Raw genomic sequence first — 15,831 nt, forward strand, 5'->3', positions numbered from 1 at the left:
TGCTGAGATATATGGAAACAAGACAAAGTCACTATATTTTAAAAATTGTTTATTTTAAAATAAAGTTATCTCTTTGATAGGGAGTAAATGCATAGTGAGCTTTAAAATCATGCTGCAAATTTGTTGAAAATTGAGAAAGAAATATTAAAAGTTGATTGTAGGTTTCCCCTGCCCATCCTTAACTGCACCAGAAGATAATTAAGTGATTACTTAGTGTGAGGCTTTTTGAGGTTTGGGGAAGTGTCTGACAAAGTAAAGGAAGCTACAGAGTCAGTGCTTCATTACAGCATTCTGCATTTCAGCTGAAGTGTGGGGAAGCTGTAAAAAATATGTGCCTGGAGTAAAGATGCTCTGATAAAACTTACTTTTTTTGTGTGTGTACCGTTTCTCTTTTCAGACAAGCTTCCTGGGTACAGTAAAAGTTAATACAATTAGATACAAGCAAAATAGAAGAGCTTACAAAATAATATAAGTTGTTTTATTACAAGCAGAGAATCAATCAATGGCAGTTTCACTCAGTCTTCGTCACTGTAACAGAAGGACTGGCTGTAAGGTAAGGACCTACGCTCAAGCTATTACAAAAAATAATTTTGAAACATATATGCCCTTGAAATTCTGTTTCCTAGAAAGAACAAGATGCTGAGGTGTGTATGTTTTGTTGTTTTATGTGCCTGAGTGGGTGTGTTTGTATTTTAAAAGTAATGAATTATTATGAATCCTTGCTCAGTCCAGCTGTTGTGAAATGACCATGTTTAACTAAGCAGAAGAGGCCAACCAAAGCTAAAGAGCAATTCTAATTCAGAGGGAGGTGACTCTTAGGCAGCAAGACTGTCTGGTTTCCCTTTGTAGGGGTTTATTTCTAAAGGAATGCTTCATAAACCCCTTATATTAATATTGCTTATTTCTCTTCAGGTGGCTCTTTTCTGTTTGCCTTCTTGTCTGATGGTGCTCAGGAGAAATTTCTGTTGATGGCAGTTTTTGTACCTTTGAGCTGACAGTATGTTTGCCTTGCCTGTTGTCTCATCTTTTCTTCCTCTCTAATGTTAGTTTTAGATTTTACACCATACAGCTAATGAAGTTAAACAGCTGGAAGAAGATAAGCTCTATGAAGAGATCCTGAGCTGGACTGTGTGCATTGTGCTGATGAGCAATTAGGTTACCATGGCTTTCTTAGCTGTTGATACCTGCAGGGACTGTAGGAGTTGTTTTCAACACAGGAAGAAGCAACTTACTGCTCTCCGTTTATCCAAATATTTTTCAGATTTTGGTTGGGTTTTCTTTGTTTTTTTTTTAATTCTATTAATCTCTACTTAATCTTTTTCTGCCAGCTTTTGAGTCAGTTGAATCTGACAAGAATGTTTCTTGTTTCATTTTACATCCCTACCACATCCTCTGCTACTTAAAGCAGAATACTGCCCTACTCTTTTTCTGGTCTCTATGATATGCAGCCTTACTTCTCCTTGTTTTGAGAATTACTCTGGTACATATAATTGTACTGAACCTTAGCCTTTAGCTTTCTATAGGCATCTTTAACTTGTGTATAAAATCAATTAGATGTAAACTTTTGACAATTTGGAGAAGTGCTGGAACTATGATGAAGTACTTTAACTAAATGCGAAAGATATTATCGTAATGTTATCTTGAATATTTGGGAGGAGTTGAATGTTGGGTTTTTATTTTCTAGTTCTTGAAACCTAACTGTGCAACACACTCTTACCTCTGATTTTCTTCTATTTAGTGGTGCAAGGTTGCTGAGGAGCCTATATGTTGAAGTACAAATATAGCATTGCCTTGGAAATTGTGGATTTCCATGTATGAGAACTTTGGAGGAGTTCATGTTGATGACTCCTGTTGTGTTAGACTTATGATGTGCCTTGTCTTCATTTGACTGCATTTTAGGTATCAAGAGTTCAGTCTGAAATGGCTCTGTGTGTTTTATATCTTCATGTCCATCCATGCTGTCAGGGAACTTCATAACATGATACTTCTTATCACTTGCTGCAAAATGGGCATGGCCCTTCCAGAAGGCTAACCAACTTGCCTGGTCCATGTTCCACCAGAGCTGATAACTCACTTCTTGTGCCTAAGGATTGAAAGGAAGTTTATCTCTGTTCTCCTTACCTTTTGGATGTGGAAACATTTTCTTTTGTTGGCCAAGGTGTTCTGTAAACCACAGTACAGCTGTAAGCCCTCCATACTACTGTGCAGCAAACCAATTGCTACAGCTTTTATGAAAACAGTGTTGTGTAATCAAAGCTGAGGTTAAGGGGTCACATAACTGTTTTAGGATCTGGGGTCCTACCATCCCACGCCTTTCTTGCATGCTGTTCCCTTGACAAGAGTGTGACAAACAATCCATTGTTTGACTAATTGTCTAGAGGTCCAATATCCAAAAGGAAGGGTTCAAAGGAGAAGTCTTGTGCTTGTCTACAACAAACATACATATTTCTTTGTCTAAATCTTCATACCAAATTCTCACTCTTGCATGTATAAAATTTATTTTTGGAATTTGCCAACTTGAGTTTTCCTGCAGAAAGAAGAACTTTTTACTGGGGAATTATTTGTCATATGTGAGGAAATAGACATGGGTTGTGGAAACAACAGGCAGTCTGTAATGATGCAAAATTTGAAACTATGATTAATAAAAGTGGGCTTGATACTAGCTGTGTAGTTCCTCAATACTGTTGACCTTTATATATCTGTGAAGCACATTTTAAGATCCATCTGTCCTGTGCAACTTGAAGTTTTTATTTTCCTTTGTTTTGAGAGAGAACAGGAGAGGGATTGGCAAAAGACATTTTAAAATAAGTGCTGTCAAAATGCATGGAGGGAAATAATCCACCCAGCGGATGGAGGGATCCATCAATCACCTGTAGATGGCCTGAAATATGTTCTCTGAAAATTTTAACAATGTCTGGCAGTTATCAGAAGCAGAAGTTACTCAGCGGCTGCGAGTGGTGTCTTCTCATAAATGCTTTTTTTAAACGTGATTTTGTATTCTACCATTCAACTGATTCCTAAAGAGGAGTGGTGACCTATAATATAAATATTCATTGTGTTTAACTACCTGTAAATTTTATTTTATACAGATGGATATGTCTGTTTTTTCTGTTGCTGTTTGGATGTTTGTTTGCCTCTATGCATCTGTGGTTGGCTATCCAAATGGAAAAGTAAGAGAAGCCTGTACTAGCATGGTACCCTGTCATGGTAGCTCTCCTCAGCTGTCACCTGAGCACACCATTGCAGTGAATGGGACTGAATTTAAACCAGGGGACAGCATAGAAGGTATTGTGTCAGTTATAGCTGAAGAGTTTAATTTATTGCTTCTTTGTATTATAGTATGTCTTTCCTCAGTTTTCTGTACTGGATTTATCTAAGCAGTGGAATCTTGTTTAGGTAATCCATTAACCATCATTCAGTACTTGTAAAATGAGCATCTGGTAAGTCATTGTTGAAATACTTCCTTCTTCCTCTGGAATAGAGTTAAACTTGCTTTTGTTTTTTTTCTTGCTTTAGTTCATTTGTCTGGACCAGATTTTGAAGGATTTTTCATACAAGCCCGGGATGCAGAACATCTGGATAGCCCTGCAGTTGGTTCTTTTGTGTTGGCTGACCGGAGACGTTCTCAGCTGCTGACATGTGGTCGTACCAAGGTAGAGTCCAGTGCCTTAAAATGATTCACTGGGCATGGAGGGGCTTGTACTGGAATATGCCTGCAATAGGACAGAGCTAACCCATGTTACCATGAATTCAGTGAGTCTCTGGGAAAATGGGTCCAACTTGGGGTATAAAGGCATGACTCACTGCAGCTCTGGACTGTTCTTATGAGCTGTTTAAACTGTCCTGGTGACAGAAGGCTGTTGACTGCTGCAGTAAGATGCAGCATTTGGTAATGCAAATTTTACACAATGAACATTATGTATTCCTAATATTAAAAGGAGGAGCCATTGCACTCTTTTTGCACATTGTCTCTTCATCCTCTTATTGTCAAAAAGTGGAGCATTTCCTTACTAAGAAAACATCACTATTTCTGCATAAATGCTGCAGGGACCTCTGCCTCATTGGTGGAGTCTTCTGGACTGAAATTCATTCCTTTTACTCTTGAAGCTTGTTATTATGACTAAGTTGCAGTGCTACACCTCGCTTGAGCTGATTGTGACTGACTGAGGAAAAGCCAGTTGCACTGGGGTTGTGCAGTGTCTCTGTAAGATTTAGTTGCGGGCTCTGCTGACTGTGTTAAATAACAAAATGTGTATCCACTATGTAATTCTTGATATGTGTGTGTTTCCAGAATTCAGCTGTCAGTCACACAAGTAAAGCAAAAAAGAAAGACATGAAAGTTTATTGGGTTGCTCCTGGAGATGCTCCAAAGCATGTACAGTTTCTGTAAGTAAACTTAATGTCAATTCTAATTTATTGAAATGCAGAAAAGGTAAACCTGTACCATTGTCTGTGTCAAATGTTGTCCAGCAACTGAAAAGCCCTTGGGTCCAATGGCTTGAAAATTCAACACCCCTTATTTGCTGCAGAAACTTTTTAGAGAGAGCTTGATTTTTTTTTTTTTTTTAAATTTTATTTTATTTTTTCTCTCCTCACGGCAAGTATAAGGGGATTTGGAGACTGTTTTCTTTAATTTTTCTAGCTACTTTCTCACTTCTCATACCTGCAATATACACTGTTAAGAATCTTTTTCTTTGCTGCACCTAACCAAATGATATGTATATTCTTCTCTTAGACTACTAGCTTTTTGTGAACTACAGGATAAAGGCAACTCTTCTCTGAAGTTCTAATCAATGCCATAGGCATGAATGTTTCTTATATCCACTGCAGCATGTGGTATTATGTTTTAAAATTCTTTTTCTACTGAGATTTAAGATATTTTCCTACTCCAGAAAATGATAGAGGTCTCAATAAAGATGAGGGTTTTACAAATTGTGTGAACTATAGATTCTTCCTTTTTTTTTTCTTTTTAAAGTAGCAGGTAGCTATTAATGTATACAATAATGATTCTGTGTGTGTTGTGGTTTTTTTTTTAAGAGCGACAGTTGTGAAGAAATACAGGATTTTCTGGGTAAAGATTCCAGGTCCCATTGTTTCCCAGCCTGATGTCCTCTCCCCAACACCACCTTTGCATGCAACGACAGAGGCTATGTCAACTTCACACCCAGTTTCCTACATATCAAAGCCAGTAAGTAATTATCAAGCTAAATCAGGCTTTCTTTAATGCTTGTGATGAATGGAATTTAATGAGATGACATTGATACAGCCTATTAACAGAAAATGTAAGATGATGGATGAGCAACTGATATCTAAGGCTAAGAACATGACAGCTACTCAGTTCAGTTGCCTGAACTTTGCAGGGTCAAATATTCTCGTGCTGCACACAGATCAGAAGATTACCAGAACATTCAGAAATTAATGATCAGAAAATATTGTGCATACTGGTCATGAGAGATGAGAAAAGACTTAATCTGGTCTTGACTCATGACTTCCTATTTAGCAACTGCAGGCTCAGAAGCTTTCTTCTCAGAGTTCATCTGTGTTACTGACTTCTGTTACTGAGTCTTGAATGGATCAAGCAAGCATTGCTATTTGATCCAGGATAACTGTGACTTAAAATCAATATATTTTCTCAATGTGTATCAGTGGAGTTTCTACTTTAAAAAGCAAGCGTAATGCTGTAGAACCCTTCTTCTTTTTCTCATCTTACAGTTGATATTACCTCTCCAACTACTAAACCAGAGGAAGTTTTTTTCTGAACTTCTTACTGACTTTCTGATGTTCTTCTATTTTAATGTCTTTAAAGTGGAAATTTAAATCAAATTTATCTTGGAGTTCATCGTTATTTTACTTCGTAGTCCTAGGGTAATTGTAGACACGGTTTAAGAGATTGGTGTATTGACATAATGATGTTGTTCCTTGTATGCTTTTTATCTACCATGGGTAGAAAGGAGGAAGAGAATAGAAACTCTCATTGCTCACAAATTGTTTGTTTTCTTAATTGTTTAGTTTAGTGCATCAAGTTGTGGAATTATGAAGTTCTGCGTTAGGAACCCTACAAACTGTGATCCTGGAAGTGCGTCCTGTTTTTTTCTATCATTCCAACAAGAGGAGAGCTCAGTTTTTATTGAAATGAGTGGTCCAAGTGAAGGATATTTAGCATTTGCATTTTCCCATGACCAGTGGATGGTGAGTGTTCTATTTTATTTTCCATAGTTGTTTTTGTGATGTTAGTCAAGTTTGAATGGAAATACATATGGAAAATAGAACAAGGTGTGATTCTCCTATAGTGCTAAAACACAGGTTTTCTCTTATAGGTGGATATTCACTTTTCACACATATTCACAGTTATCTCAGGAACGAATAATTGCAGTAGAATTTCCCTATGAATATCTCTTATGGCAGAATTCAGCCTGTCTGACTGAAATTCCTGGTTAAATCAATCTTTATTTACCCATTAAAAAAATCTTACCCCTCAGAAGCTGAGTTGTTGTTCTGAAAACCATTTGCATTTGATCCTTGAATGTTACTTCTATACAAACAGTCTTAAAGATGTTTAAAGATGCTTCATTCTAAATTATGTTAAAGTGAAAGGATGATGCTGTTGACAAATGCATAATCTATAAGCTACTTGTTGCACAAAGGAGATGCTGTTTATATTCATATCCCTAGTGCAGGAACACTTGTTTCTTAACAACACTTTTTTACATCTGTGGAGGAAAAAAAATCTTGTATCTGAAGAGGATGTTTAAATAGCTCCAACATCCATCTCTAGTCTAGTTAATTTAGTAAATTCTAAATAATGAAAGAAACTTCTGATAATGTGGTTGTTACTCTGGGAGGGGAGTGTGAATCATTATGCATGTTTCTATGTGTCATCTCCTTGACAATATGGTTTCTCAGTAATAATACTGATATGTTTGAAAAATGGGAAATAACAGCTTGATAACTACAGGAATCTCTCAGGTCTTGCTGCTTTTATTAAGTCAGAGTTTTTGAAGACTGCCCAGTAGTATTTTTATTGGGCTATAGATATTTTTCTTTTCTGCAGGGTGGTGATGATGCTTACCTGTGTGTTAATGAGGATCACCGTGTTCACGTGAGCGCTGCCCGTCTGAAGGAGCGAAGTCATCCTCTCTTGGATTCAGAGGTACATTTTAAAACAAGTCAGACACTTTCACAGATGTAGCTTTGAAGTAAGGTATGCTGCTGCTTTGTGCTTTTCTTTTGCACAGCAGGTGTAAATACTGAGGTGGATCCAGAATTCTCTAAGGTGAGATTGGCTGGGCTCTTACTTCCTAGAAAATGTTAACTTTGGAAGTCTGAATTTAATGTGTAAAGATAGTCACATGATGGGAGCTTAGTCTATTTAGAAACTTTGTGCTTAATATTGGTCTGTCCCTTTGCTAGAACTGCAGCTGCAACTGGTATGTCCTGGGTTAAACATTATTATGGGCTGTAAAAATTAGTTAAAACCAATTCAAACCATAAGTTGCTATTTTGACTTGCTGTGACATACCTCTTGCATGCCAATTTAGAAGGGACCCCCCCTTCCCTCGATCATTTGCTTTTTTCTTTATATATCAGTGCTTCTCTTGTAGGGTTACTTTTAAGCCAATTACTCTGCCAGTCTGAAAACACTGGGTATTAAATATCTCCTGTTTTACAGAATTCCCTTGAAGAAATGTCATGGAGGCTTGCAGATGGCCTTCTTCAATGTTCTTTCAGAAGGAGTATCCGTCTCCCTGCTTATAAAGGGAGATTTAATCTGGATACCAGTTACTACATCTTTCTGGCAAATGGGGAAGCTGGTGAAGGTAAACTTGACTTACATATGGTTGCTTTTCATTTAACAGCTCCAAATGAGTTAGTAACCCTTCTGTAAGATATAGCTTAGATGAGAATATGTGTCCAAACTAAGGTTTCCAAGTTTGAGGCCTTTAATTTAGTCACCTTTACTGTTTCTCTGGATCAAACTCTGGATGGGTTTGCTTGTGGAAGTTATTGCACATTTACTCATATATGTGTTGTATGCTCATTTGATGTTAGGAACCAATAACTTCTTGAGAACTGGCCACATCTTTCTTTTTATTTTTTTTAATGGAAACTAGAATCAAAGGGAATTATTCTTCGTGTCTTGTGTGTGTAGTGGAGGAAAGAAGGTATTTACTGTAGCTGGGTGAGTTGCATTTTGCACATTAAGCATGCAGGATAGCTTAGGTGATGTTAGGTTCTTACCATATTGTGTGTTAGTTTGTATGATTATGTGCAGTGGTCACAACAGGGCTTGAGTTCATGAATGAGGAATGGGCACACTTACAAGTGCAATGGCTTTCATTAGCAAGAAATAAACCACTTTGTCATTGCTCAGGTGGGCTCATATACAAACATCATCGTCAGCCCCTTGTCACCAATGGACTGTACAATGTCACGGGTCTTCCTCAGGATATTGGAGGTTCCCGGGCCCCACGGCTTATCAAGGCTCATGGTAAGCTGCACTTTCTAGTTTTGTCTTCCAGTTTTAGACTTGGTGAGACTGGAGGGTTATTGCAGAGTTGGTATTCCCTTGTGTTTTTCTGGCATTTACATTGTATGTTCTGTTGACTAGTGAGATCTGATACTGCTGGCAGAGTGAAATTACTAATTTTTTGTTTCAAGAGCGGTGTTGAAAGATTTTTTCCCAGAAAAATGAACTTGCCCTTGCTCTTTCCCTTAAATTTATAATTTGGACTTGTTTATCTCTTTCTCTCTATTTCAAGTTGTTGTAGTTGCATTTTTGATTTAGTTCTATTTGAAATGAGAAACCACTTGACTGGCAGTCTGGAGCCACTGAAGTTAATGGGAATTTTTTTCTCCCACACTACTGGACTTTAATAAAGGTCTGTGATAGAACTGCCACTCATTCTTTGTCACACAGATTGTAGCAATGACATCTTTCATCCTCTGATGTCTGAGTTGGTGATAGAATGGTTTCTCTCACCAGTATGTACAAAGTGTGGTGTGAAACTTAGCATGTGTGAAATGTGCAGTAGTCAGAGCTGCTCTGTTGTGTTATGTGGGCAAAGTATGATTATCGTTTACATGGATATCTTGGTCCTATAGCAAGATAAAGGTTATGAAGCTGTAGCCTGAACCAGGTGATAGGTTTTTAATCATGGGTAAATTCTGACCATGTGCGTATGGACTAAACTATTACATAGTCTTGGAAGTTGTATTCATGTGCACTTAAGTTACCTATCATTTACCTTGTTGGATTGTTTGTTTTTTCTATTTTCAGGAGCACTAATGTTTGTTGCTTGGATTACCACAGTTAGTATCGGTGTTATTGTTGCACGATTCTTCAAACCTGTCTGGTCTCATTCATTCCTACTTGGAAAGGAGTTGTGGTTTCAGGTGGGCAGAATCTCCACATATCTCCAGCTGTATTTTCTAGCATTATTGCAAGCAGAATTATAAACCACTAGATCCAAGAAATAGACTAAACATGCTATGATTTACATCTTTCTTTAATCCTATAAAGTGGAACAATTACAACACCTACTTTAGTAGTGAAGATAAAGTCTAAAGTAGGGCTTAATAATACTTTAACTGTAGATCTAATTAATTTTTTTTAATGTATTAAGAGAGCTGTAGAGTTTCTAAAAGCAAACTTAACTTTTCTAGGTGCATCGTATGCTTATGTTAGTCACAGTCATGCTGACAAGCATTTCTTTTGTGTTGCCTTTTGTATACCGAGGAGGTTGGAGCCAAGTAAGTGTGTACTTTTTGTCTTGTTGGTAACTCAGGGGTAGAGGTGGGACTAAATGAATGAGGAAGTGTGTGACAACTAATATGTTATGATTATTTCTAAGCAAATTTCTTTTTGCTTAGATGCATCTTTCTTTTTGAAAGATGTTCTTAAGCAGCTGATTTCAAATCCTAGCAACACACAAGAGGAAAATTGTCTCCTTTAAACTACAGCTGAAAACTTCCAGTGTTTTCCTTCCTTCCTCTTTCTCCTAAAAAAATTCCTTGCTTGCAGTATTTTTATGTGCTGTTTTGGTCTTACTGTTTCCTTAGAGAATATGAATTTGTGAGGGGAGTAAGGGTGTGATGGCTGACATATTAGCATGGTAAACCTGCTGGGAATAAGTGTTTTTGTGAACTTAGACATAATTGCATCTGCTGATAAGTGTAGTCTAGATCAGTAGCTAGATAGAGATTATATACCTGTTGCTGTCACCTGTATTTTTTTTTGATGCAAGGTGACATCAAAAGCTGGAAAGTCTAGAGAGTATCTGAATTCAAGGTGGGAGAATTACAGTCACATGTGTGTGAAGTAGGGAAATTGAATAAAATGTTTTAGGGTGAGAGAGAAGACCAGTGCTGGGAAGAGTTATAAAATAGACTTATCCTGAAGACACAGGATTGAGACTGGAGAGCTTGGACTCTGGCTTTTATAGTCTGATCTTCAGCTGGTAGAATTTCTCAATAAAGCCAAAAGGTGGGACAAACCCTGAGCAGATGTACCAGTGCATCTGCTACCAAGGCAAACAATCTCCATGTGTCTGTAGGGCAGTTTATTGTGTCCTGTTGCCTCTGCCAGTGCTGCTCCACTGTAACTTACTAATACAAGAAAAAATAAAATTTGCAACTTTTTGGTGTCTTTTCTGTCTGTTTATATAGACATTATATTTAAGAAAAATGTCCTCTGTTTAGCAAGCAGGTTTTCATCCTTATCTTGGCTGTGCTGTGATGGCTTTGACAATCTTTCAACCACTTATGGCAGGTTTCAGACCATCTCGTCACTCGCCAAGGTACAACTGACTCATTAAATTACAGCCACAGGAATTCAATGTGACTGTTTCTTTAAACATTCTTTTTACAATGGAAAGCTTTTACAGCTTGAAAGTAGGCAAAAATGTTCTTTGATTTCTGCCCCTTTCCTCCACCTATGTAATCAATAAAATGTTTTTCATTGTTTTGCAGGAGGCAGTTGTTTAACTGGTTTCACTGGAGTACTGGTACAACAGCTAGAATATTAGCTGGTGAGTAGAAGTAATAGTTGTGACTCCCATTTAACTGATTTAAAGGAGCTTTGTCCTTCTTCTGGGCTGTTGTTCTTCTAAACCATCTATGGACATCCAGTCCAGGCATGTCTGAAGTGCCTTTTTCTTGGCCATCTTTTCTGTGAGTTTTAAGGGGCCATTGGATACAACTTAGAAATAAAGTGACTTCAAAATCAAGGGAATTACTGACAAATCTGAAATTTCTCTGTAATAAGGACCTCTCCTTACCTTCATAATTTCTTTTTGTCTTGGAAGATATGAGCATTCTTACAGTAGCATACTTCAATGTTATTGAATGGGAGACAGGAATTTCACTTACAGATCCAGAAGTTTAATTCTAATAATTCTAATCCAGGGTTTAATTCTAATAATAGAGGCAAGCTTCCACAGGAACCTTAAATGCTAATATTGTGGTGATTGTTCTTGTTGGTAGACACAGATGCTGGTGTTTGTGTGGCTGTAATTTGACGGGGCACTAAGCCGGTTGAAAATTATCTCGGCCTTTTTCTTCCTCGTAGGCCCTCACAATACTAGAACCCCAAAACAACCCCACCCAAACAACCCCCATCCCACCCCAAAAAACCCTCAACAACTTTCAGCTGTATGAACTCCTTTAACCTCATTCCTCAAGCAGTTTTAGGTAATTAATGAGAAATCTATTTACAAAAGCATTGAGAGCATTTTTAAAGCACACTGGCACGTTCTTATTGGTTTTTTAATCTTGTTTTTACTGAATAGTTGTGACTATGTTCTTGGGAATGGATCTGCCTGCACTTGACCTGCCAGACCCATGGGACACCTATGCAATGATTGGCTTTGTAGCTTGGCATGTTGGTACTGATGTTCTGCTGGAAATACACAGCTACTGTCTTGTTCGTAAAGGTACAAACTTAGCACAACTCCTCTTATCCCCTTGCTTGCTGAGCATAAAACCAGTGTGGATTGAATTTTAGGAGGTCTTTGGCCTCTAACATGGATGCTGAAAGGGAGTAAGTCTTGAGTAATAGTATCCTATCTTCTGTAGACAAATGAATATGAAAGAAAAACAGTTTTCAAGACAAAACTGTTCTAGAAGAGTGGGTTTTGTGCCATTTTAAATAGTAGCTTCTCATTTCTCAAACTACAGTTCATAGGGGACTGAAATGTGCCGACTGAAATGCGACAGTATTTTCTGAGACTCTTATTTTTTGCCATAATTTTGATCCCAGGTGGGTTAAGTCCAGATTAATTAATGCAGATTTAATCTGCATTTAACTGTTGATAAATTGCTGTTATTGCAGGAGCAAGTTTGAATGCTTGCCATTTTGACTAACTGGGGAAGGAATATGAAATCCTGACTCCAATATGTCTAGGGAAGAGAGGGGGTAGTAACTTCATTAGAAATTGTTATCATCTCTGGCTGGTGTCACGGAGAGGAGCTGCACACGTGAATGACCTGGGTCTAAGGCTGAGACGAGACAGCTGCAGAATTGAAGAAGTGTGATTAACTGTGTATAAGGTGGCATGTGGAGGGGGAGTGATTATAAAAGATGTGAATTTGAATTTTACTGCAGTAATTGCTTACTAGAAATAGGGAAATCAACTCGAAATGGTTGGACAGTGAGTGTTCACATCTTGGCTAATGAAAATACTTCTTAATGAAATCCAGTTATCTCAAAATACAAAAAGAAAAGGTGTTAGCTCAAAACTCAGTGTTTTGATTATTCAATCTAGCAAAAGAGACAAAATGTTTTTTGACTTCAATGTTCAGAATTTACTTTTTGTAGGTCAGCTCCAGAATAATTTTTAATCTGTGCTGCGAGTGTGACAGTAACAGGTCATGAAATGTCAAATGAGACTTCCAGGTCCTTTTTCAGATGGAATGTTGTATAAGACTTAGTCATAGGATTAAGACTTTGGCATAAAAGGAAGACTTTGGTATAAAAATGAAAATCCCCTTCCTCTTAAGATCAGACTTGACTTCTCTTTTTTCTTCCCATGAGTAGCTGAAGTGATAGAGGATGACAGAGTACAGATACTGCAGTCACTAACATCTGCAGAAGCAGAGGTGAGTCACAATTTGGTAACTAACTACTGTGAGATGGGATGATTCTTTGTTTAACCCAATAAAAATACTGACTGTTCAGTGACTTTTCTTCCCCTTTTCTTGCAGGGTCGTCTATTTAAACAGATTGTGTTAACCATCTATGTCTGTGGAAATATAGTATTCCTTGTTGCCTTCCTGATAGCAACCAACCAAGTATGAAATAAGTATTTGAGAATTTTGTGACAAAATACTGTGCAGTTGAAAAATCTGCAAGAAATACCTTTTATTACAACTTTTTTCTCAACATGTCCTTTTTTTTCAACATCCCTGAAGATGTAATTGAAGAATAACTGCACGTGCATGTCATGCTCAGTGTTAGGGAGGTCTGGAATTCAAATTTAGAGAGGAATACTGCAGTCCTACAAAAGCTGTCTTCTGATGGGACTCTTAATGAACCTTTGCCTGAGTAAAGAATGAAAGCTCTACTTTTTAAGCACAGTAGTTATATAGGTTAAGAGGAGATTGAGAAGGTGTGCTGAAAATGTTATTTTGATAGTTCCCTAAACCTTTTGTGAATATTGTTGGGGAACTGGCAAGATATGACTGATCTGGATCAGTCTGTCCACTTTGTGTTCTCATAATATGTGATGTGCCAACTTCCTGCTCTTGACAGTCTTGTGCATAAGGAAATCCCTAACCAAACAAGCTGTGAAACTTGGTGAAAAATTGTCACAAATGCAGGTTGATGAATGAGCTAAATAGATAAAAGTAAAATGCGAAAAGCACTGTCTGCTCTAAGAGCAGTGTATTTACACAACAAATATAGGAGTTTGGGAACTTCAGTCCTTTAGTAAAACCATCATTTGCCTCATTCAAAATACTGCTCTGTCTCAACCCTCTTGGTGCTTCTAAATCATAAAGAGAAAACATGTTTTCAATATAAATGCATTAAAACCTATTCTAACTTATCCCAAATTCAAACCTTCTTCAGCTAGGAAGAACCTATCTGTGTTTATGGATTTCTGTTTTACTGTCTTTGGTTGCTTTGAATTACTTGACTGTGTGAATAAGATGTCTTTATGCCAATTGATGCTTTAGTGGGAATGAAAATACTTGCTCTGGAATGTTGCAGTTGTATTTGTGCTATTGAGCAAAACATAAATTGGGAGCTAGATCAACTTCAGGAAAAGCAGCTTCTGCTAGTGTTAAGTGAGAGCCCTTTGATCTGGCATATCTAGAAGACAGAACTATAAGAATTATAGAATATAAGAATATAACAATTCTGCAAGAATATTGGAGGGCAATTTTTTAGACAACAAAAGGTTTCTGCTAATATATGAACTAGGTACAGAGACTAGAAAGAGACTATATTTAACTTTTTTGGTTCATGGTTTGTCTAAGTATGCAAGGATACTCTTGAAAGGGCATTTTTAAAATGAAACCTTAATACACTGTGCAGTTACAGTGCTTTGCAGTTGTTACATGGCTCTAAACAGCTTGCTCCCACACATTTTCATTTTTCTTACTCAAAAGTATTGCTTTTTAGTTGCAACAACTGAAAGTACATTTTTAGGCTAGGGCTACTAAGGCAGCTGGGAATGAAGGTGTTGGGAGTATTGAATAGAACAGTGAGTAGTGAGGCCTGACTTGGTATAGACTTTCACATCAACATCTCTACAAGTGTGGCCAGCTCTAAAATACTTGTAGGTGTGGGTGAGGTGGTGGTTTTCTGCAGTTACCAAAGCTGTCTGCTCTCTCTCCTCCTCCACCTTCCCAAGTCCATAGTGCAGCCTGTTGCATGGACAGGTAATATTCAGGAAGCTACGTGTTTGTTTGTAGTCAGTGGTCTTTCTGGCTGCTCAGATATCTGATTTAGCCATAAGGGCATTTATGGAGCTGGGGTTAATCCCTTTGTCAGCAGCAGCTGACTGCCAGTGAGTCCAAGTTGAATCATCTCCCTTAGAAAAGTCATGTGCAGATTGGGAAAGGGGGACTACCAAGAAATGAGTTACACAGTTGGCCCCATGCTTCTTGTCCTTCAGCTTGGGTTGTGAGTGTAGGGTTTTTTTAGAGAACTCTGATCTCAAAAGCCTGGGAATTTCAGGCTCATCTACTGTTAAAATCTTGTGGGACTCTTTCATCTGCTGTGAGTTTATGGAAGAAAAATCACTCAACCTAGACATGATTGATGGCTTTTTAAATTAAGATTAATGCCAGATCCTTTCTGTAATACAAAAGCTGTACTGAGGGTTGTTTAATTTACATGTAACAATGAACATGGGTTTTAAAACATGAATGTAAATATCTCAATAGAAGTTCTTATCATTTTTAGTGATGTGAAAATGCTGTCACAAGGAAACTAGAAAAGTCTTGCTTAGGAGCAGAATGGATTGTCTCTTTTTTGTAGATGTTGTTTTATACATTAAACTATGTAAATCCTTCCTGGAGAAATGATTATTGAAATTTAATGTTAAAATAGTTTAACTTTTTAAAGGAGTTTCTCTTCCTCAAGAAGAAAAAAAGTCCTTGTTCCACATGTAATTCATCTTCAAAATTGTCAGTTGCTCTGGGTTACTTTCTTCTTCTTCTACTGCTTGCAGTATTGTCTGGTTTCTTATGGGAGCTCTTATGTGCAGTATTGTAACTTAAATTAATGGAAAAACTTGCTATTTTTACCTCATTTCTGTTCTCACCATCACTCCTGCCCTTTTCCTGAATAACTAGTTAGAGGAATTAATGTGTCATTGTATTCCAGTG

The 15,831-nt window shown here is 37.5% G+C and overlaps 1 protein-coding gene across 50 annotated transcripts in view; it reads left to right on the forward strand.

Annotated features, from left to right (window-relative positions):
* FRRS1 (ferric chelate reductase 1) overlaps window positions 1-15,831 on the forward strand; it is a 157,196-nt gene that overhangs the window by 10,797 nt on the left and 130,568 nt on the right. For 16 of the 50 annotated variants that reach the window (XM_086841811.1, XM_086841810.1, XM_086841817.1 and 13 more), the window contains 16 exons: window positions 398-553; window positions 3,090-3,285; window positions 3,517-3,653; window positions 4,292-4,386; window positions 5,038-5,188; window positions 6,010-6,189; window positions 7,052-7,150; window positions 7,670-7,817; window positions 8,372-8,488; window positions 9,278-9,393; window positions 9,664-9,750; window positions 10,699-10,796; window positions 10,969-11,027; window positions 11,787-11,930; window positions 13,034-13,095; window positions 13,201-15,525. In XM_086841811.1, the coding sequence (XP_086697937.1) occupies window positions 503-553; window positions 3,090-3,285; window positions 3,517-3,653; window positions 4,292-4,386; window positions 5,038-5,188; window positions 6,010-6,189; window positions 7,052-7,150; window positions 7,670-7,817; window positions 8,372-8,488; window positions 9,278-9,393; window positions 9,664-9,750; window positions 10,699-10,796; window positions 10,969-11,027; window positions 11,787-11,930; window positions 13,034-13,095; window positions 13,201-13,293 (1,833 nt within the window). In that variant the 5' untranslated portion in view covers window positions 398-502 and the 3' untranslated portion in view covers window positions 13,294-15,525. Of the gene's footprint in view, window positions 1-397; window positions 554-3,089; window positions 3,286-3,516; window positions 3,654-4,291; window positions 4,387-5,037; window positions 5,189-6,009; window positions 6,190-7,051; window positions 7,151-7,669; window positions 7,818-8,371; window positions 8,489-9,277; window positions 9,394-9,663; window positions 9,751-10,698; window positions 10,797-10,968; window positions 11,028-11,786; window positions 11,931-13,033; window positions 13,096-13,200; window positions 15,526-15,831 lie in introns of those variants that run through there. The other 34 variants (XM_086841825.1, XM_086841804.1, XM_086841827.1 and 31 more) reach the window with 8 other exon arrangements.

The sequence above is a fragment of the Cyanistes caeruleus genome, chromosome 9 (assembly GCF_971803275.1).
Source record: "Cyanistes caeruleus chromosome 9, bCyaCae1.hap1.1, whole genome shotgun sequence".
Classification (NCBI taxonomy): Eukaryota; Metazoa; Chordata; class Aves; order Passeriformes; family Paridae; genus Cyanistes; species Cyanistes caeruleus.